Here is a 21621-nt window from a genome sequence, read left to right as displayed (position 1 = left end):
AACTTGGCAGGCCAGAAAGGAGTGGTGGGATATATTCAGTGTGCTGAATCAGAAAAATAGGCAGCCAAGAATTCTTTATCCAGCAAGGCTGTCATTCAAAAGATAAAGAGTGATAAAAAGTTTCCCAGACAAATAAAAATTAAAGGAGTTTGTGACCACTAAACCAGCCCTGCAAGAAATTTTAAGGGGGACTCTCTGAGGGGAGAAAAAATGAAAAAAAAAAAAATATATATATACACACACATACATACACATACACACCAAAAGCAACAAAAGATTAGAAAGGACAAGAGAACACCACCAGAAACTCCACCTCTACAAACATCATAATGGCAATAGATTCATATCCTTCAGTACTCATTCTAAACGACAATGGACTCAATGCTCCAATCAAAAGACATAGGGTAACAGAATAGATAAGAAAACAAGATCCATCTATATGCTGTTTACAAGAGACCCACTTTAGACCTAAAGACAGCTACAGATTGAAAATAAGGGGATGGAGAACCATCTATCATGCTAATGTTCAACAAAAGAAACCTGGAGTGGCCATACTTACATAAGACAATCTAAACTTCATTTTTTTGTATTTTTTTTCATTTTTTAATGTTTTTTAATCTAGAATTTAAAATAAAGACTGTATCAAGAGATGCAGAAGGGCATTATATCATAATCAAGGGGTCTATCCACCAAGAAGACCTAACAATTGTAAACACTTATGTGCCAAATGTGAGAGCACACAAATATATAAATCAACCACACACATAAAGAAACTCATCGATAGTAATACCATAATAGTAGGAGACTTCAACACCCCACTCACAACAATGGACACATCATCTAATCAAAAAATCAACAAGGAAACAATGGCTTTGAATGACACACTGGACCAGATGGACTTCACAGATATATTCAGAACATTTCATCCTAAAGCAGCAGAATATACATTCTTCTCCAGTGCACACGGAACATTCTCCAGAATAGACCATATACTGGGACACAAATCAGCCCTAAGTAAGTACAAAAAGATTGAGATCATACCATGCATATTTTCAGACCACAATGCTATGAAACTCAAAATGAACCACAAAAAAATTTGGAAAGGTAGGAAATACTTGGAGACTGAAGAACATCCTACTAAAGAATGAATGGGCTAACCAAGCAGTTAAAGAGGAAATGAAAAAGTACATGGAAGTCAATGAAATTGACACCACCACAACCCAAAACCTCTGGGACAGAGCAAAGGCCATCATAAGAGGAAAGTATATAGCAATCCAGGCCTTCCTAAAGAAGGAAGAAAGATCTCAGATACACAACCTAACCTTACGCCTTAAGGAGCTGGAAAAAGAACAGCAAATAAAACCCAAAACTAGCAGAAGACAGGAAATAATAAAGATTAGAGCAGAAATTAATGCTATTGAAACCAAAAAACAAACAAACAAACAAACAAAAAACAGTAGAACAGATCAATGAAACCAGAAGCTGGTTCTTTGAAAGGATTAACAAAATTGATAAACCACTAGCCAGTTTGATTAAGAAGAAAAAGGAAAGGACCCAAATAAGTAAAATCAAGAATGAAAGAGGAGAAATCACAAACAACACAACAGAAATAAAAACAATAATAAGAGAATATTATGAGCAATTATATGCCAATGAAATGGGCAATCTGGAAGAAATGGACAAATTCCTACAAACGTATACACTACCAAAACTGAAACAGGAAGAAATAGAAAATTTGAACAGACCCATAACCAGTAAGGAAATCGAATTAGTGATCAAAAATCTCTCAAAAAACAAGAGTCCAGGGCCAGACAGCTTTCCAGGGGAATTCTACCAAACATTTAAGGAAGAGTTAAAACCTATTCTCTTGAAGGTGTTCCAAAAAATAAAAATGGAAGAAAAACATCCAAACTCTTTCTAGAAGCCAGAATTACCTTGATTCCAAAACCAGACAGAGACCCCACTAAAAAGGAGAACTATAGACCAATTTCCCTGATGAACATGGATGCAAAAATCCTCAACAAGATATTAGCCAACCGGATCCAACAATACATTAAAAAAAATTATTCACCACAACCAAGTGGGATTTATACCTGGGATGCAGTGCTGATTCAATATCCACAAAACAATTAACGAGATTCATCACATCAATAAAAGAAAGGACAAGAACCCTATGATCCTCTCAATAGATACAGAGGAAGCATTTGACAAAATACAACATCCTTTCTTGATAAAAGCCCTCAATAAAGTAGGGATAGAAGGATCATACCTCGAGATCATAAAAGCCATATATGAACGACCCAACACTAATATCATCCTCAATGGGGAAAAACTGAGAGCTTTCCCCCTAAGGTCAGGGACAAGACAGGGATGTCCACTCTTGCCACTGTTACTCAACATAGTATTGGAAGTCTTAGCCTCTGCAATCAGACAACACAAAGAAATGAAAGGCATCCAAACTAGCCAGGAGGAGGTCAAATTTTCATAGTAGCTATCAAGACAGTATGGTACTAGCACAAGAACAGACACTCAGATCAATGGAACAGAATAGAGAACCCAGAAATGGACTCACAAACGTATGGACAACTAATCTTTGACAAAGCAGGAAAGAATATCCAATGGAATAAAGACAATCTCTTCAGCAAGTGGTGCTGGGAAAACTGGACAGCGACATGCAGAAGAATGAACCTGGACCACTTTCTTACACCATACACAAAAATAAACTCAAAATGGATGAAAGACCTAAACGTAAGACAGGAAGCCATCAAAATCCTCAAGGAAAATGCAGGCAAAAACCTCTTTGATCATGGCCGCAGCAATTTCTTACTCAACACGTCTCCAGAGGCAAGGGAAACAAAAGCAAAAATGAACTACTGAGACCTCATCAAAATAAAAAGCTTGTGCACAGTGAAGGAAACAATCAGTAAAACTAAAAGGCAACCGACAGAATGGGAGAAGATATTTGCAAATGACATATCAGATAAAGGGTTAGTATCCAAAATCTATAAAGAACTTACCAAACTCAACACCGAAAAAACAAATAATCCAGTGAAGAAATGGGCAAAAGACATGAATAGACACTTCTCCAAGGAAGACATCCAGATGGCCAACAGACATAGGAAAAGATGCTCTAAGTCACTCATCATCAGGGAAATACAAATCAAAACCACAATGAGATACCACCGCACACCTGTCAGAATGGCTAACATTAACAACTCAGGCAACAACAGATGTTGGTGAGGATGCAGAGAAAGAGGATATCTTTTGCATTATTGGTGGCAATGCAAGCTGGTGCGGCCACTCTGGAAAACAGTATGGAGGTTCCTCAAAAAATTAAAAATAGAACTACCCTACGACCCAGCAATTGCACTACTAGGCATTTATCCACAGGAAAAAGGTGTGCTGTTTCAAAGGGACACATGCACCCCCATGTTCATAGCAGCACTATCAACAATAGCCAAAGTATGGAAAGAGCCCAAATGTCCATAGATGGATGAATGAATAAAGAAGATGTGGTATATATATATACACAATGAAGTATTACTCAGCAATCAAAAAGAATGAGATCCTGCCATTTGCAACTGTGTGGATAGAACTGGAGGATATTATGCTAAGTGAAATTAGTCAGTCAGAGAAAGACAGATATCATATAACTTCGCTCATATGAGGACTTTAAGAGACAAAACATATGAACATAAGGGAAGGGAAATGAAAATAATATAAAAACAGGGAGGGGGCAAAACATAAGAGACTCATACATATAGAGTACAAACTGAGGGTTAATGGAGGGGTTATGGGAGGGGGGGGTGGCTAAATGGGTAAGGGGCATTAAGGAATCTACTCCTGAAATCATTGTTGTACTATATGGTAATTAATTTGGATGTAATTTTAAAAAATAATAATAACATAAAAGCAAAAAAAAGAATTAATTTAATTCTATTTCATGTCAGGAGAAGGGAAGAGGCAGAAAGGAAAATGAAAGACAATTTTTTCCTTGATTTCTCTAAAGTATATGGGTAGTATATGTGAAATACAGAAAGAAACATACACAAGTAAATTCTGGAATAAAATACATAAATGAATTCTGGAATGGCTTTGCAAAAAATAAAAATTAAAAAATTAATTAATCTTTGAAAAGCAGGAAAGAACATCCAATGGGGAAAACACAGTAACTTCAAAAAATGCTTTTTAGAAAATTGGACAGCTATACACAAGAGAAGGAAAGTAGGCCACATTCTTACACCATACACAAAAATAAATTCAAAAGGCATTAAAGACCTAAATATGAGGCCTGAAACCATAAAGGTCCTAGAACAGAGGACAGGCAGTAATTATTCTGACATCAGCTGTAGCAGTTTCTTACTAGATATGTCTTCTGAGGCAAGGGAAATAAGAGAAAATATAAACTATTGGGACATCATCAAAATAAAAAGCTTCTGCACAGTAAAGAAAAAAATCAACAAAACTAAAAGGCAACCTATGGAATGGAAGAAGATATTTGAAAATGACATATCTGATAAAGGAATTGTGTCCAAAATATATAAAGAACTTATAAAACTCAACACCTAGGGATGCCTGTATAGCTCAGTTAGTTAAGTGCCAACTTCGACTCAGGTCATGATCTCGTGGTTCATGAGTTCAAGCCCCATGTCAGGCTTTGTGTTGACAGTTCAGAGCCTGGAGCCTGCTCGGATCCTGTGTCTCCTCTCCCTTTCCCTCCCCTGCTCTTGCTCTGTCTCTCTCTCTCAAAAATAAAAATAAACATTAAAAAAATTATAAAACTCAACACCCAAAACACATATAAAACAACCTAAAAATGGGCAGCAAATATGAACATACATTTCTCCAAAGAAGACATCCAGATGGCCAATAAACACATGAAAAGATGGTCAACACTACTCAAAATCAAGGAATACAAATCAAAACTACGATGAGATATGACTTCACATCTGTCAGAATGGCTAAAATTAATGACACAGGAAACAACAGATGTTGGCCAGGTTGCAGACAAAGAGAACCCTTTTGCACTGTTGGTGGGAATGCAAACTGGTTATAGCCACTCTGGGAAACAGTATGGAGTTTCCTCAAATAGTTAAAAATACAACTACCCTATTATCCAGTAATCACACTTTTTATCCAGAAATTTTTAAAAGCACTAATTCAAAGAAATACATGCACACCTATACTTATAGCCAACATTATTTACAATAGCCAAATTATGGAAACAGCATCTTTCTGTAGTGGGTAGGCTTTTGTCTATTACACACACTTTCACTACAATTTCACCTTTCAAGATTCCTGGCTTTACCCGAGTGTCTCCATTTTAACTCATTACATGTGATGACCTTAGCTTTGTCTTCTATAAACAAAGTTGCCTAGAACATTGAAATCACTTGGGAAGTGATCAAAGGTCCTCATTTTTATATTTTATTTTTTAAATATAATTTATTGTCAAATTGGCTTGCATACAACACCCAGTTCTCATCCCAACAAGTGCCCTCCTCAATGCCCATCACCCACTTTTCCCTCTCCCCCACACCCCATCAACCCTCAGTTTGTTCTCTGTATTTAAGAATCTCTTATGGTTTGCCTCCCTCCTTCTCTGTTTGTAACTATTTTCCCCCTTCCCATCCCCCATAGTCTTCTGTTAACTTTATTAAGATCCACATATGAGTGAAAACATATGATATCTGTCTTTCTCTGACTGATTTATTTCAATTAGCATAATACGCTCCAGTTCCATCTACATTGCTGCAAATGGCATGATTTTATTCTTTCTCATTGCCATTGTATATATAAACCACATCTTCTTTATCCATTCATCAGTTGATGGACATTTAGACTCTTTCCATAATTTGGCTATTGTTGAAAGCACTGCTATAAACATTGGGGTACATGTGTTCCTATGAATCAGCACTCCTGTATCACTTGGGTAAATTCCTAGCAGTGCTATTGCTGGGTCATAGGGTAGATCTTTTTTAATTTTTTGAGGAATCTCCACACTGTTTTCCAGCCTCAAGACATTTTTAAAAAGAACATTCTATAAGATGTTCTTATAAAAGAAAACAATATTAATTAATATATAGTTTGTTCAATGGGGGGAAAGTGGAAGAATAGGTCATGTATAGGAGGGAACTTGGAATTTTATGGAGCTGGTATCACATTTGTGAAGAAAGGATCACTAGTGTGTCTGCAGAGACACAAAGTAGAGCCAGGGCTGGCTGATACTCTCACAGCATGTAAACAGTCTATAGTTCAATGTTAAATAACAGTGGCGAGAGTGGACATCCCTGCTGTGTATCCAACCTTAGGGGTACAGCTCACAGTTTTTCCACATTGAGAATGATATTAGCTGTGGGTCTTTTGTATATGACCTTTATGATCTTGAGTTATGTTCGTCTGTCCCTACTTACTGGAGGTTTGTATCAAGAAAGAATGCTGTATTTTCTCAAATGTTTTTCTTGCATCGATTGAGAGAACCATATGGTTCTTATTCTCTCTTTTCTCATTGTGGTGCACCACAGTGATTGATTTGCTAATATTGAACAAGCCCTGCATCCCAGGAATAAATCCCACTTGATTGTGGTGAATAATTCCTTTAATGTACTCTTCAATTCAATTAGCTGTATAGAGTTCAGAACTTTTGCGTCGATGTTCAAAAGGGATATTGCTCTGTGGTTCTCCTTTTTAGTGGGGTCTTTGTCTGCTTTTGGAATCAAGGTATTTCTGGCCTCATAGAATTAGTTTGGAAGTTTTCCTTCCATTTCTATTTTTTGGAACAGTTTCAAAACTATAGGTATCAATTCTTCTTTAAATGTCTGGTAGAATTCCCCTGGGAGGCCATTTGGCCCTGGACTCTTGTTTGTTTGGAGATTTTTGATTACTAATTCAATTTCTTTACCAACTATGAATCTGTTCAAACTTTCTATTTTTTCCTGTTTAAGTTTCAGTAGTTTATATGTTTCTATGAATTTATCCATCTCTTCCAGATTTCCCAAATTGTTGACATTAATTGCTCATAAATTCTCTTACCATTTTTTTGTATTTCTGTGGTGTTGGTTGTGATCTATCCTCTTTCATTCGTGATTTCATCTATTTGGGTTCTATTTTCTTTTGAGAAGACTGGCTAGGGGGTTATCAGTTTTTTTAATTCTTTCAAAAAATTCCTAGTTTTGTTTATCTCTTCTACTATTATTTTGATTTCCATGTCATTTATTTCAGCTTTAATCTTTATTATTTCCCTCCTTCTGCTGGTTTTTGCCCTTTATTTGTTGTTCTTTTTCCAGCTTCTTTAGATGTAAGGTTAGGTTGTACATTTCAGACTTTTGTTCCTTCTTGAGGAAGATCTGAATTGCTATATACTTCCTTCTTATAACTGCTTTTGCTGCAGCCCAGAGGTTGAGGACTATGGCATTTTCATTTTCATTGGGAACAATGGAACTCAAGATAGCAACACCCAAGAGGAATTGTCTTGAATTGCATGTATGGGAAAGTATCCTGTTTATTCTCACAGCGATCCTGCTCACACCCAGGGGACACTCTTCGTGTTTATACGTCTAAGGTCTGTGGCTCCTGAGAGGCAGGGAGAATTTCAGAAGGAGACAAAGACGTTTCTGAACATGAAGAGCTCATGCTGCAATCCCAATATGAACAGTCACTTCAAATATCTTTCCTTCCATTTACAGCTGTTGGGAGTGTAAACCTGAAAAGCTGGGCAGGCTGTGAATCCGACAATCAGGTAAGAGAATGCCTTAGGACTCGGGCTGAGAGGACCCCATATTTTCTGCATGCTTGTTTATATGCAACTAAGTGCCCAGATCTAGAGCTGGTTTCCTATATTATGATGGATTCCTGATTGCGTTTGTGGATTGGGAAGGCTCTTTATACACTTTTATTGCCATATCTCATTCACACCTCAGGAGGCCTGGTTCTCTAAATGTTCCCCAGAGTAAATATGTAATCTCTCAGCATTAAAACTGCAGTGAAATAAATGACTGAGTAAGGACAAGTCTGATTAGAAATTGTCTTTAAATGTTAGAAAAAGGTTTCTTCCTCAAATGAATTTTTGACTCAATTTTGTTTGGTGAGTCAGAGAACCCAAAATGATATCTGCCATAGCATTTGTATCTTACACAGGAGAGGTAGGATTAACAGTGTGAAAAAATACTGTCAAAGAAAGCTAGTCTGACCTGCATGAAGCCAGCCTTTTACAGATGTACAGCACAGATCAGGTATGTTCTCTAAATTCCTTCAAATCTACAGCCTAGAATCCCCCAGGCTATGGAGAAGCACTGCCTCATCAACCCACTCCTTTATTCCTCTCACATCAAATCTTTCTATTCTCCTCTCAGGGATTTCCCAAGCTTAGAAAAAAATCCCCTTTTTGTAGGAGGCACTCCATGTCTGCATCGCCATTCAGATTTCCTTCCATTGTTTTCATTCTCTCCTTGTCTATGTTCCTTAATTAAAAACCCTTCAGGGGCTTTCTTACAAGGTCTGGAGGTAGCAGTCTGGACGCCCATTAAAGTTTTATCAGACGGTAGATGTGCACAGCCAGAGAAGATGGTAGGTTGGCTACGTGCTCTGAGTCTCTGGGAGAAAGAAACATATTAATGACAATCAAATAAGGGGAAAAAATGGTGGACCAATGGCCCATAACCAACAGTTCACCATAATATCTAATAGTCTAATGAGGCAAATCCTATAAAAGGAATGATGTTGAAACTGTGTAAAACAATAATGCTCAACCTCAAGGTAGCATTGTGTAGACAGGAAAATCCTCAGCTGCAAAGTCTCTGATTCTCAATAGGGGTACACTCCATAGAGTAATTCATCCTTTCTCTTAAGAGATGCTGAATCAAACCTCAGTCACTGCATTTCTCCTCCTGGGAGTCACAGGCATCCAAGCACTGCAGCCTTATCTCTTCGTGGTTTTCCTTGCAATTTACGTGGTCAGTGTGGTTGGCAATGGAGCAGTCCTCCTGGTTGTCGTCTCTGATCCAAGACTCCATCTACCCATGTATTTCTTCCTGGGAAATCTGTCGTGTCTAGATATCTGCTACTCCACGGTGACACTGCCAAAGATGCTGGAGAACTTCTTCTCTACACACAAGGCAATTTCCTTCTTGGGATGCATAAGCCAGCTTCACTTCTTCCACTTCCTGGGCAGCACGGAGGCCATGCTGTTGGCCGTGATGGCCTTTGACCGCTTTGTGGCCATCTGCAGGCCACTGCATTACTCTGTCATCATGAATTACCAGCTCTGTACCCAGATGGCTGTCACAGTCTGGACCATTGGTTTTTTCCATGCCCTGTTGCACTCCATGATGACCTCTCGCTTGAACTTCTGTGGTTCTCATCAGATCCATCACTTCTTCTGTGATGTCAAGCCTTTGCTGGAGTTGGCCTGCGGGAACACGGAGCTCAACCAGTGGCTTCTCAACACGGTTACCGGGACCATTGCCATGGGCCCCTTCTTCCTAACACTTCTCTCCTACTTCACCATAATCATCTCTCTTTTCTCCAAGACCCACTCCTGTAGTGCGCTCCGCAAAGCACTGTCCACATGTGCCTCTCACTTCATGGTGGTCATTCTTTTCTATGCTCCTGTTGTCTTTACTTACATATCTCTTGCCTCAGGCAGCTCCATGCAGGACCAGGTTGCTGCCATCATGTACACTGTGGTCACTCCTATGCTGAACCCACTGATCTATACACTGAGGAACAAGGACGTGAAGGCTGCCTTGAATAGGGTCTTCAGAAGGACGGATGACCTGAGCAAATTCAGAGCACACTTCTAAGACAGGAAGCAATAGGCGATGATAAAGTTGGTGTGTGAGGTTAGACTGCTTCTCAGATCATGTACAATATGTGTAATAGGTGGAGCTGTCCAAAGATAAATGAGAAAGTCCAGCCTGATTGTGTTAAATAAAGCATTCCTAGGTACCATAATGGAAACATGAACCCAATGGACACCAGCCATAGAATCCTAATGTTCAATTTGTGTTCAGGATATGAGTTCATAAAAATGATTTTAATGTATTTTTAGGGATTCTCTAATGACATCAGGGATAGAAATATGCCTATATACTCATATATTAGGTACATGAATGCTACTTATGGCTCTTTGTGTGGCCCATCTACTTAACATATTTTATGTGAGTAAAAAAAAAAAAATTCTTATATTGTTACATTTTGAGGATGAATTTTGAGCCACATTTACTGAATAGGATAAGAAATGGTAATTCTCAGGGGCACCTGGGTGGCTCAGTCGGTTAAGCCTCCGACTTCAGATCTGGTCATGATCTCACAGTTTGTGAGTTCAAGGCCTGCGTCGGGCTCTGTGCTAACAGCTCAGAGCCTGGTGCCTGCTGCGAACTCTGTGTGTGTGCGTGTGTGTCTCTCTTTCTTCCCCTCCCTTGCTCGCACCTTGTCTTTCTCTCTCTCAAAAATAAATAAACATTAAAAAAAATTTTTTAAAGAAATGGTAATTCACAAATGAGTTAAAGGAATTTTTAGTCAGTATGTATCTCCCTAAGCAGGAGGCAAGTAAGTGATTAAAACAAATGATTTAAGCACTAATAAACATGGACAAATTAGCCAATGTTTATCTAATGAGTTTTGGAAACGTTATCCCTAGAGATGTCTTAAAGTCAACTGGAAAAACTGTAATTGAATACTGTTAAATATTACCGAAAGTGGAGACGGACTGGAAAAAAAATCTCAAAATCCCTTCCTAGCTAATCAGTATATTATTTTTTCCTCAATCTTTGGACACAAGAAATGATGAGTTTCAAAAACCTACCTATTTTTCTATTTTATTTTTCTATTTCTATGCTTTCTTCATAGATGATAAATGATACCATACATTGTAACACTGGGGAAAAGTTCAGAATTCATCAAAATGTTGTCTGTTTTCCCTACTTGTCACCAAACCCATACATAGTGAAAGATACTATGTCATAATTGTATGAATTGAGGCATTTCTGGAGCTAATGTCAGGAAGCACTATATTCCCTACTTTCTAAGTCTTGGGAGTGGATACTGGGCCTGAAGGACAGCAGGGGCAGCATTTTTGACTAGAGATGCAGATAAAGACTATGACAGGCCTTTATGAGCTCAGGGACTGACTGTTCAAATTCTCTGCATCCACTTTTGTGAACACAAACAATGTGGTTTGATCTCATCCACTGTTTTTGGTCCCCCAATTCTACTTTTGTTTATAAAAAAAATAATAAAATGTGTCTGTGGAGAAGGCATCTTCTACCCTGAACTGTCTCAGCCCCTCATTTCTGTTGATCAGAATTGTTTACAAAATCCAAGCTCCACACAGGCCGTGAACCAGAGAAGAACACATCATTATCTGGTTTGCTACTGCTGCCTAACACACTAGCATCCCCAAACACAGAAGCTGAAGACACCTATACCAGTCAATTGCATTCTTCTGAGGCTCAGGAACTGGGAAGAACAGAGCAGGGCAGGGCTGGTTCTCCTCGATCATGCTTGTGCCGTGGCTGAGCCGACTTGAGCATCTTCACGTGGAAGAGTTGAGAGCTGGCAAAGTCTCTGTCTGGGTCTCCTTTGGTCCACTCTCTCCAAGTGGCTATTCTGTGCTTTTGCAGCATGGAGGCCTCGGGCTTGACACTCTATGTGGGGGCCAACAGACCAGGACAAAGGCTGCCAGTAATCTCTCCAACAAACCCAAGAACCAGTATTGATGTCACCTCTGTCACCTTGGACAAAATAGACACAGGCCAACCAAACTTCAGAAAGAGGAAATCCCCACCTTTAACTGGAAAGAATATCAAAAAATTTTGTGGACATCCTTAATCCACCATAGTCCCAACTCTGTCTACCAATAATTAACATTGTCCCCACATACTTTCTCTCCCTCCGAATGATCTTAAAATCTCTTCCCATTACAACATCAGTCAGAATCTACATCTTTTCACCTACACTGGGTCAAGGTATACACGGGGCTTGTTGGGTACAGTTCCTCAAATATGGTTCTTTTTGATCTAAAGAACTTCAAATTAAAGGATCAAGTTATCTGCCCTAGGTAGAGACAGACATAGATTTAGGTATATTATAGAATATTTTTCACTTGTGCAAAAAAGAAGAAGTGCTGGCATTTGTGACAATGTGGACAGACCTTCAGGGTATAATGCAAATGAAATAAGTCAGTCAGAGAAAGATAAATACCATATCTTTCACTTATGTGTGGAATCTGAAAACACAAGATAAAGAAAAACAAACAGACAGACAGACACATAAACAAAGAGAACAAACTGGTGTTTGCCAGAGGGCAGGGAGGTGGGTGGAAGGGTGCAATAGAAGAAGGGGATTAAGGGATACAAACTCCCAATTATAGAGAAAATAAATCACAGAGATTTAAAGTACAGTAGAAGGAATACAGCCAACAATATTATAATAACTTCATATGGTGACATATAGTAACTGCAATAATCGTGGTAGGAAATTCCATAATGCATATATATGTTGAATCACGGTGTGATTTCACAGCATGAAAGGTATGAGGTACATAGAAGTGAATTGGGGGAGAAAAAAAAGGCAGTTCCTCAGAGGTAGGGGAGCCCATTCCGGGGAGAGACAAAGGGGAGAGAAAGTGAGAGGGGTTGAAAAGGTGTTGCATTGAGGTCGTACCAGAAGAAAACCTCTCTGGATACACACTGGGGAGTGAGAAGTACTGAGTGTTTGTTTGTTTGTTTGTTTGTTTGTTTGTTTGTTTGTTTGTTTTACAGTATGTGGAGCTCAAATTCTGAAATTTTGGAAGTGGGTGACTTTCTCAGGAGAGGAATTGTGGTGTGTGCTCCTGGGGAGAAGGGAGTGGGCCCGGAGTGCATAGTGTGGTGTAGCAATCTCTGGGGTGAACCAGAAGAGAACAGTCCCCTTCCTGGAGTGCTTGAGAAGACGGTATATTGCCTCATCAGGGAAAAAGACCCTGCAAGTGCCAGTAAAAAGTCTTTCATCAGCAGGGGACAGAGACTCACCCAGAAGGAATATAACCTTTTCTGCATTTAGCAGTGCTATACCACAGATTCCGTGCAATGCACAGGTGTAGGACAGTTTTTCAGGGACAAAGGACTTCACATAGTATGGAGAGTCTCTACTCCAAGATAGAGAAGCGGGTCCATGCAGTGCAAAGTCCTTTAAAACTTCAAATTGTGAATCCCAGCTTTGCACCAAAGAACGCACAAAAGCTCTGGTGTAGGGTGAGCTATTGGCCCTCGTTATTATGTGAACGCTGGCTGAACAGCAGGGGTCGACATCCCCAATCCAAGGAAGAGAGATTGGGTTGGGCCATTTTCCCCCAAACACCAAAATGGTGGCACTTCAGAGAGCATCACAACAACCCCCAGTGCAGGCAGGACCTGCTTAGACAAAACCCCATCCCTTTGTGCCTGGCAACTGTTTATTCACTGGGGCAGGACTGACTGAGCCATCAGGCCTCTCCTTCAGACCAACACGGCCACGCCTCACATGCACCAAGTAAACTAAAAAGACAATGCATCAAAATGACACCTGCAGTTCTGCCGGAGACAGAACCATGCTTACATTTTGTTCTTTTTTTTTTTTTTTTTTTTCATTTCTTCTTTTTTACTTCTGTAATCAGCCTCATAATTTCTTGTCTTTTTTTTTTTTTCAATTTCTTTTCTACTTTTTGGGGACCTCAGGATTCATTACTCTTTTCTATTTCTTTCTTCTCTCTCTCTCTCTCTCTCTCTCTCTTTTTCTTTTCATTGTCTTTGAAATCAACCTTATAGTTTTTTTTTGATTCTCTGGGGGTTTTCTTGTTGCCTTTCTTATTCTCTTTTTTAGGGGACCAGCATTTTTTCCCTTTATCCAGGCCCACCTAGTTAAAGCTCCAAACACTCCCCACAGCAAGCAAGGAGGAGCTCTGCAGAGAACTGACCAGTGGGAAAGAGTAGCCAAAACGCAACAGCAGAAGGCATACAGCATACACCAGAAACACTCTCTGAAGTGCAAGGCCCTAGACAGCATATGACCCCTTTTTACTATTGCACTACTCTCAGGTGCAGGAAACATAACAAAGCTTTTAAAACACATGAGACAGAAATTTAGCCAAAAGGACAAGAGGGAGGAATTCTCCCCAAAAGAAAGGTCAAGAGTAAATCACAGTCATTAACTTGCTCAAAACAGATATAAGCAATAGATCTGAACAAGAATTTAAAACACTCATATGACTACTAGCAGGTCTTGAGTAAAGCATAAAAGACACCAGAGAAACACTTGCTGCAGAGACCAAAGACCTAAGACTAGTCAGGATGAAATAAAAAATGCTATAACTGACAGGCAATACTGACTGGATACAGTCACCATGAGGACTGAAAGAACAGAGTAGACACAGGTGATACAGAATATAAAATTATGGAAAACAATGAAACTGAAATGAAGAGGAAAGGAAACTATTAGATCATGAGGGAAGACTTAGAGAACTTAGTGATTTCATGAAATAAAACAATATCCATATCTTACAGGTCTCATTAGAAGAGCAGAAAAAGGGGACAGAAAATTTATTTGAACAAATTATAGCTGAGAAGGGAGTGGCAGGAAATATTCAATGTGCTGAATAAGAAAAATATGCAGCCAAGAATTCTTTATCCAGCAAGGCTGTCATTCAAAATAGGAGAGAGAGTTTCCCAGACAAAAAAGATAATAATAATAATGATGATGATGATGATAAGGGAGTTTGTGACCACTAAAACTGCCCTAAAAGAATTTTTAAAAGGTCTTTCTGAGTGGAAAAAAAGAAGAGGAAAAAAAAAAAAAAAAAGACCAAAACAACAAAGACTACAACAGACAGAAAACATCACCAGAAACACCAACTCTACAGGTAACACAGTGGCACTAAATTCATATCTTTCTATAATCAATCTGCATGTAAATGGACTAAATACTCCAATTAAAGACATAGAATGGATTAAAAAAAAAAAACAAGATGCATCTATATGCTGTCTACAAGAGACTCACTTTATAACTAAGGACATCTGCACATTGAAAGTGAGGGGATGGAGAACCATCCATCATGCTAATGGACATCAAAGGAAAGCTGGAATAGTCAAACCTATATCAGACAAACCAGACTTTAATTTTTTTTAATGTTTCTATATTTATTTTGAGGGAGAGAGAGCACAAGCAGAGGGGTGGGGCAGAGAGACGGGGGAGACACAATCTGAAGCAGGCTCCAGGCTTTGAGCTGTCAGCACAGAGCCCAGTGTGGGGTTCAAACCCACGGACTGTAAGATCATGACCCCAGCTGAAGTCAGATGCCCAATCAACTGGGCCACCCAGGAGCCTAAAACAAACAAGATTTTAAAACAACTGTAACAAGAGATGAAGAAGGGCATTAGATCATAATTAAGGGGACTATCCAGCAAGAAGATCTGACAATTATAAATATTTATGTCTCCAACTTGGTACACCTAAATATATAAATCAATTAATCACAAACATAAAGAAACTCATTGATAATAATACAAAAATGTAGGGACCTTAATACCACACTTACATCAATGGACAGAATATCTAAACAGATAACCAACAAAGAAACAATGCCTTTGAATGACCTATTGAGCCAGATGGACTTAACATATATAATCAGAACATTTCATCCTAAAGCAGCAGAATACAATTCTTCTCAAGGGCACATGGATAGATGACATACTGGGTCACAAATCAGCCCTCAACAGGTATAAAAAGATCAAGATCATACCATGCATTTTTTAAGAACACAGTGCTATGAAACTTGAGATCAACCACAAGTAAAAAATTGGAAACAAGCCCTCAGATACATGGAGGTTAAACAACATTCCACTAAAGAATGAATAGGTTACTTAGGAAATTAAAGAAGAAATTTAAAAAATACATGGTAGCATATGAAAATGAAAACACAACAGTCCAAATTCTTGGGATACCTCAAAGGCAGTCCTAAGAGGAAAGTATACTGCAATTCAGGCCCATATCAAGAAGCAACAAAGGTTCCAAATACACAACCTAACATTAAATATAAAGGAGCTAGAAAAGGAGCAGCAAATAAAGCCTAAAGCCAGCAGGAAAAGGGAACAATAAAGATTAGAGCATAAATGAATGATACACAACAAATAAAAGAAATAGTAGAACAAATCAATGAAACTAAGTGCAGGTTCTTTAAAAGAATTTTAAAAATTGATAAACCCCTAGCAACACTTATCAAAAAGAAAAAAGGGAGAAAATCCAAATAGATAAAATCATGAATAAAAGAGGAGAGATCACAACCAACACCACAGAAATACAAGAAATTAGAATAATATGAAAATTTAGATGCCAACAAACTAGGCAGTCTGGAAGAAATGGAAATGAATTTCTAGAAAATGATGCAACACCAAAACTCAAACAGGAAGTAATAGAAAACCTTACCATAACAAGTAAAGAAGTTGAATTGGTTATTAAAAATCTCCCAACAAACAAGAGTCCTGGGCCAGATGGCTTCCTGGGGTATTATTACCAGACAGTCAAAAAATAGTTCATACCTATTCTGCTCAAACTGTTACAAATATAGAAATGGAAGAAAAGCTTCCAAACTCATTCTATGAGGCCAGCATTACCTTGATTCAAAAATCAGATGAAGACCCCACTAAAAAATAGAATTATAGGCCAATACCCCTGATGAAACTGTATGCAAAAATTTTCAAGATACTAGCAAATCAATTCCAACAGACCATCAAAAGAATTATTCATCATAATCAAGTAGGGTTTATTCCTGGTAAGCAGGGATGGTTCAATATTTGCAAATCTACACCACATTAATAAAAGCAAGGAGAAGAATCATATGATCTTTTCAATAGATGCAGAAAAAGCATTTGACAAATACAGCATCTTTCTTGATTAAAAAAAAAAAAAAAACACCTCAAGAAAGTAGGGATACAAGGAACATACCTCAACAACATAAAAGGCAATATAGGAAAGACCTAGATCTAATATCATCCTCATAGGGGAAAAGTTCTCCAGATGAGAAACATGACAGGTATGTTCACTCTCACCATTGGTGTTCAAAAATGTACTGGAAATCCTAACCTCAGCAATCAGGCAACAAAAAGAAATAAAAGGCATCCAAATCAGCAATGAAGAAGTCAACTTTCACTCTTTGCAAATGACATGATACTCTACTTGGAAAACCCTAAAGACTCCACCAAAAAACTGCTAGAACTGATACGTTAATTCAGCAAAATCGCAGGATATAAAATCAATGTACATAAACTGGTTGTGTTTCTAAACACCAATGGTGAAGAAGCAGAAAGAGAAAGTAAGAAATTGATCCCATTGCCAATTGCACAAAACCCATGAGATGCAGAGGAATAACCTAACCAAAGAGGTACAAGATGTGTATGCTGAAAACTATAGAAGCTTATGAAAAATTGAAAACACAAATAAGTGGAAAACATTCCTTGTTCGTAGATTGGAAGAACAAATATTGTTAAAATGTCAATACTGCCCAAAGCAAGCTACACAGTCAATGAAATCCCTATCAATATAACACTAGAATTCTTCACAGAGCTAGAACAATCTTAAAATTTGTATCAAACCAGAAAAGACCCCAAATAGCCAAAGAAATGTTAAAAAAAAAGAAACCAAAGCTGGAAGCTTCACAATTCCAGACTTCAAGCTATATTACAAAACAGTAATCATCAAAAAAGTTTGGTACTGGCACAAGAACAGACACATAGATCAATGGAACAGAATAGAGAACCCAGAAATGGACCAACAAGTATATGATCAACTTTTCTTGACAAAACAGGAAAGAATATCCAATGGAAAAAGAGACAGTCTCTACAACAAATGGTGTTGGGAAAACGAGACGTGATAGAAGAATGAAACTGGACCACTTTCTTACATCATAATCAAAAGTATTTCAGAAATCCTAAAAAACCTAAAAGTGAGTCAGGAAACCACCAAAATCCTAGAGGAGAAAATATAAAGGAACTCTTTGGCATCAGCCACAACAGCTTCCTACTCGACATGTCTCCAGAGGTTGGGATCTCATCAAGATAAAAGGCTTCTTCACAGCAAAGGAAACAATCAATAAAACTGAAAGGCAAATGATGAAATGGGAGAAGACATTTGCAAATGACATATCAGATAAAGGGCAAGTATCCAAAATCTATAAACAACTTACCAAACTCAACACCACCCAAAAAAACAAATAATCCAGTGAAGAAATGGGCAAAAGACATGAACAGACACGTTTCAAAAGACATCCAGATGACTAACAGACACATGAAAAGATGCTCAACATCATCATCAGAGAAATACAAATCGAAACCACAATGAGATACCACCTCACACCTGTCAGAATGGCTAAAATTAACAACTCAGGAAATGACAGATGTTGGCAAGGATGCCGAGAAAGGGGAAACACTTATGCATGTTAGTGGAAACGAAAAATGGTGAAGCCACTCTGGAAGAGAGTATGGGGGTTCCTCAAAAAATTAGAAATAGAACTACCCAGCAATTACACTGCTAGGTATTAACCCAAAGGATACAAAAATGCTGATTCAAAGGGGCCCGTGCACCCCAACAGTTACAGCACCACTATTGACAATACCCAAATTATGGAAAGAACCCAAATGTCCATCAATTTTGAATGGGTAAAGAAGATGTGGTTTATATATACAATAGAATACTACTCGATGATCAAAAAGAATGAAACTTTGCCATTTGCAACAATGTGGATGAAACTGGAGTATATTACGCTAAGCAAATCAGAGAAATACATACACCATATCATCTGACTTATATGTGGAATTTAAGAAACAAAACAGGTGAGCATAGGGGAAGGAAAGGAAAAATAAGGAGGAATGCGTGGGTGGCTCAGTTGATTGGGCATCCGACTTCAGCTCAGATCATGATCTCATAGCTCCTGAGTTCAAGCCCCACATCAGAGTCTCTACTGTCAGCACAGTCACTGCTTTGGACCCTCTGTCTCCTTCACTCTCTCTCACTCTCTCTCTCTCTCTATCTCTCTGCTGCTCCCCAGCTCATTCTCTCTCTCTCTCTCAAATAAATAAGTAAGCTTTAAAAAAAGAGAGAGGGAAACAATTCATAAGAGACTCTTATATACAGAAAACAAACTGAGGGTTGTTGGAAGGGAGCTTTGTAAGGGGGTTGGCTATAATGGGTGGTGGGCATTAAGGAGGATACTTGTTGGGATGAGCACTGGATGTTGTATGTAAGTGATGAATCACTAGGTTCTACTCCTCAAACCAATACCACAATGTATGTTAACTAACTTGAATTTAAATGAATACATTAAAATACCAAAAAAAAAAAAAACTTACTGAGAATTTCAAGATGATAAAAAAGCTTTAAATGAGGTGCACAGCCCTGTGTGGGGGCTCCAGTCACATGCACATGAAGCTGACCATATAATAAAAGAATATTGAAGACAATTTCATTTTGACTAGAGAAGAAAAATGACTTATAAACAAGACCTCAGAGAGACAAAACATAAAGAGAAAATGTACCGGTCATGACTTCATCAAAATATCATATTTCTAGACATCTGTGGGAACTGTAGATAAAATTGATGCGGGTGGTATTTTGAAAGGATGGAGACCACACTGCAGTTAGCTGTAGAACGGGACCCTTAGTTTGAACACGAGTCGCACAATTTATTGTAAAGCAGGAACATTTAATGGCAGTGAAATAAGCTGACAGTACACTCTGAGCATTTTCTCCACACGCAAGTGTCAACAATGTGAGACAAGGGAAGCATTCATAAACTGCATGGTGGTGGTCATTCCAATACATACATGGAAGTAAAATCACACTGTACACTTGAAACATATACAACTGTACTTGTCAATGATTCCTCAGTAACACTGAGGGGGAAACAGAAAAATTACATAAATCCTTTGAGCTCCTGTTATATTGAAAAGTAAATGTGATATCAGTACATCCCTCACTGAATGTTTGGAAAAATTAAATGATCATTTCATGTAAGAAACTCAAAACAATAGCTTCCACAATTAGAACATGATAAATGTTATTTCCATTCTATTTTTAACATATGCTTGAATGAGGAATATTTTTAAGTTTTTTTTTTTTTTTTTTTTTTTATATTGAGAGACAGAGAAAGAATGTGAGCACAGGAAGGGGAGAGAATGAGGAGAGAGCAAGAATCCAAAGCAGGCTTCCTGTGTGGGCCCAGAACCCAATGTCAGGCTCCATCTCACAAACCATGAGTAAGCTACCTGAGCCAAAATCAACAGTTGGCTGGTTATCTGAATGGCCCACCGAAGTACGCCCTGAAAGAGGAATTTTTATCGTCATAAATATATAATGCATTCGTGCAAAGCAACAATAATGGATCTCAACACAAAGATGGACAGGGTACATGGTGTTTATAACTGTTATAAGAAAGTTTGCATGGATGTCAGATTGCATATATTCCTGGGATGAGGCTCACAGAATATTCTCACATAAAGGTTGCAGCAACAAGAGAGGATACACAAGGAGAGACCAGCCTCATTCCTTAGAGAAAGATGTGAGCCTTAGGATGTCTATTTTAAACAAATTTAACGCTATTACCAACAATGAAGAATCTAATTTGGAATAAATAAAAGCAATCCTACTTCTCCTTGTTCCTCTGTCTTGTTTTCCACAGGACCATAGTAAAAATTATGTAGAATGTTAAAGATTATCATCATCTGTACAGGTCAATGGAACATAACTGGCCTCCATTACTTCCAAACATTACCAAATTTCTTTCATTTTCTCACAAAGTTTTTCAGGGAAGTACCCATGATGAAAAAGGAAGAAAATGTAATTGCACTAAGAAAACAGAGGAGGCCCCTGACAATTGTGCTGTCCACAATTCTGCAAATAAGGAGGAAAAATAAAAAAGAAAAATTTACGTCAGTGGGGAAAACAAAAAAAAGATGGAACTCAAGATAGCAACACCCAAGAGGAATTGTCTTGAATTGCAAGTATGGGAAAATACCCTGTTTATTCTCACAGCGATCATGCTCACACCCAGGGGACACTCTCTCCGTGTTTATATGCCTAAGGTCTGTGGCTCCTGAGAGGCAGGAAGAATGTCAGAAGGAGACAAAGACGTTTCTGAACATGAAGAGCTCATGCTGCAATCCCAATACAAACAGTCACTTCAAATATCTTCCTGCCATTCTCAGCTGTTGAGAGTGTAAACCTGAGAAGCTGGGCAGGCTGTGAATCCGACAATCAGGTAAGAGAATGACTTAGGACTCGGGCTGAGAGGACCCCATATTTTCTGCATGCTTGTTTACATGCAAGTAAGCGCCCAGATCTAGAGCTGGTTTCCTATTTTATGATGGATTCCTGATTGCGTTTGTGGATTGGGAAGGCTCTTCATACACTTTTATTGCCATATCTCATTCTCAACTCATCAGGCCTGGTTCTCTAAATATTCTCCAGAGTAAATATGTAATTTCTCAGCATTAAAATTGCAGTGAAATAAATGACTGAGTAAGGACAGGTCTGATTAGAAATTGTCTTTAAATGTTAGAAAAAGGTTTCTTCCCCAAGTGAATTTTTGATCCAGTTTTGTTTGGTGAGTCAGAGAAC

The 21621-nt window shown here is 38.3% G+C and overlaps 2 protein-coding genes across 2 annotated transcripts in view; one reads left to right on the top strand and one right to left on the bottom strand.

Moving 5' to 3' along the window:
* LOC122219326 (olfactory receptor 2H2-like) overlaps positions 1-21621 on the bottom strand; it is a 254348-nt gene that overhangs the window by 140009 nt on the left and 92718 nt on the right. The window lies entirely within an intron of this gene.
* On the top strand, positions 8537-10307 carry LOC122219325 (olfactory receptor 12D2-like). Its single transcript, XM_042937496.1, has one exon. The coding sequence runs from the start codon at positions 8850-8852 to the stop codon at positions 9798-9800; it is 951 nt and encodes a 316-aa protein (XP_042793430.1). The 5' UTR covers positions 8537-8849; the 3' UTR covers positions 9801-10307.

The sequence above is a fragment of the Panthera leo genome, chromosome B2, assembly GCF_018350215.1.
Source record: "Panthera leo isolate Ple1 chromosome B2, P.leo_Ple1_pat1.1, whole genome shotgun sequence".
In the NCBI taxonomy this organism is placed as follows: Eukaryota; Metazoa; Chordata; class Mammalia; order Carnivora; family Felidae; genus Panthera; species Panthera leo.
Note: the sequence above shows the minus strand (reverse complement) of the source record. Positions and strands in the feature narration are given on the sequence as shown.

What these genes read in the sequence shown, in the direction of transcription:
- LOC122219325 (XM_042937496.1), top strand. Translation starts at nt 8,850, where the DNA reads ATGCTGAATCAAACCTCAGTCACTGCATTTCTCCTCCTGGGAGTCACA.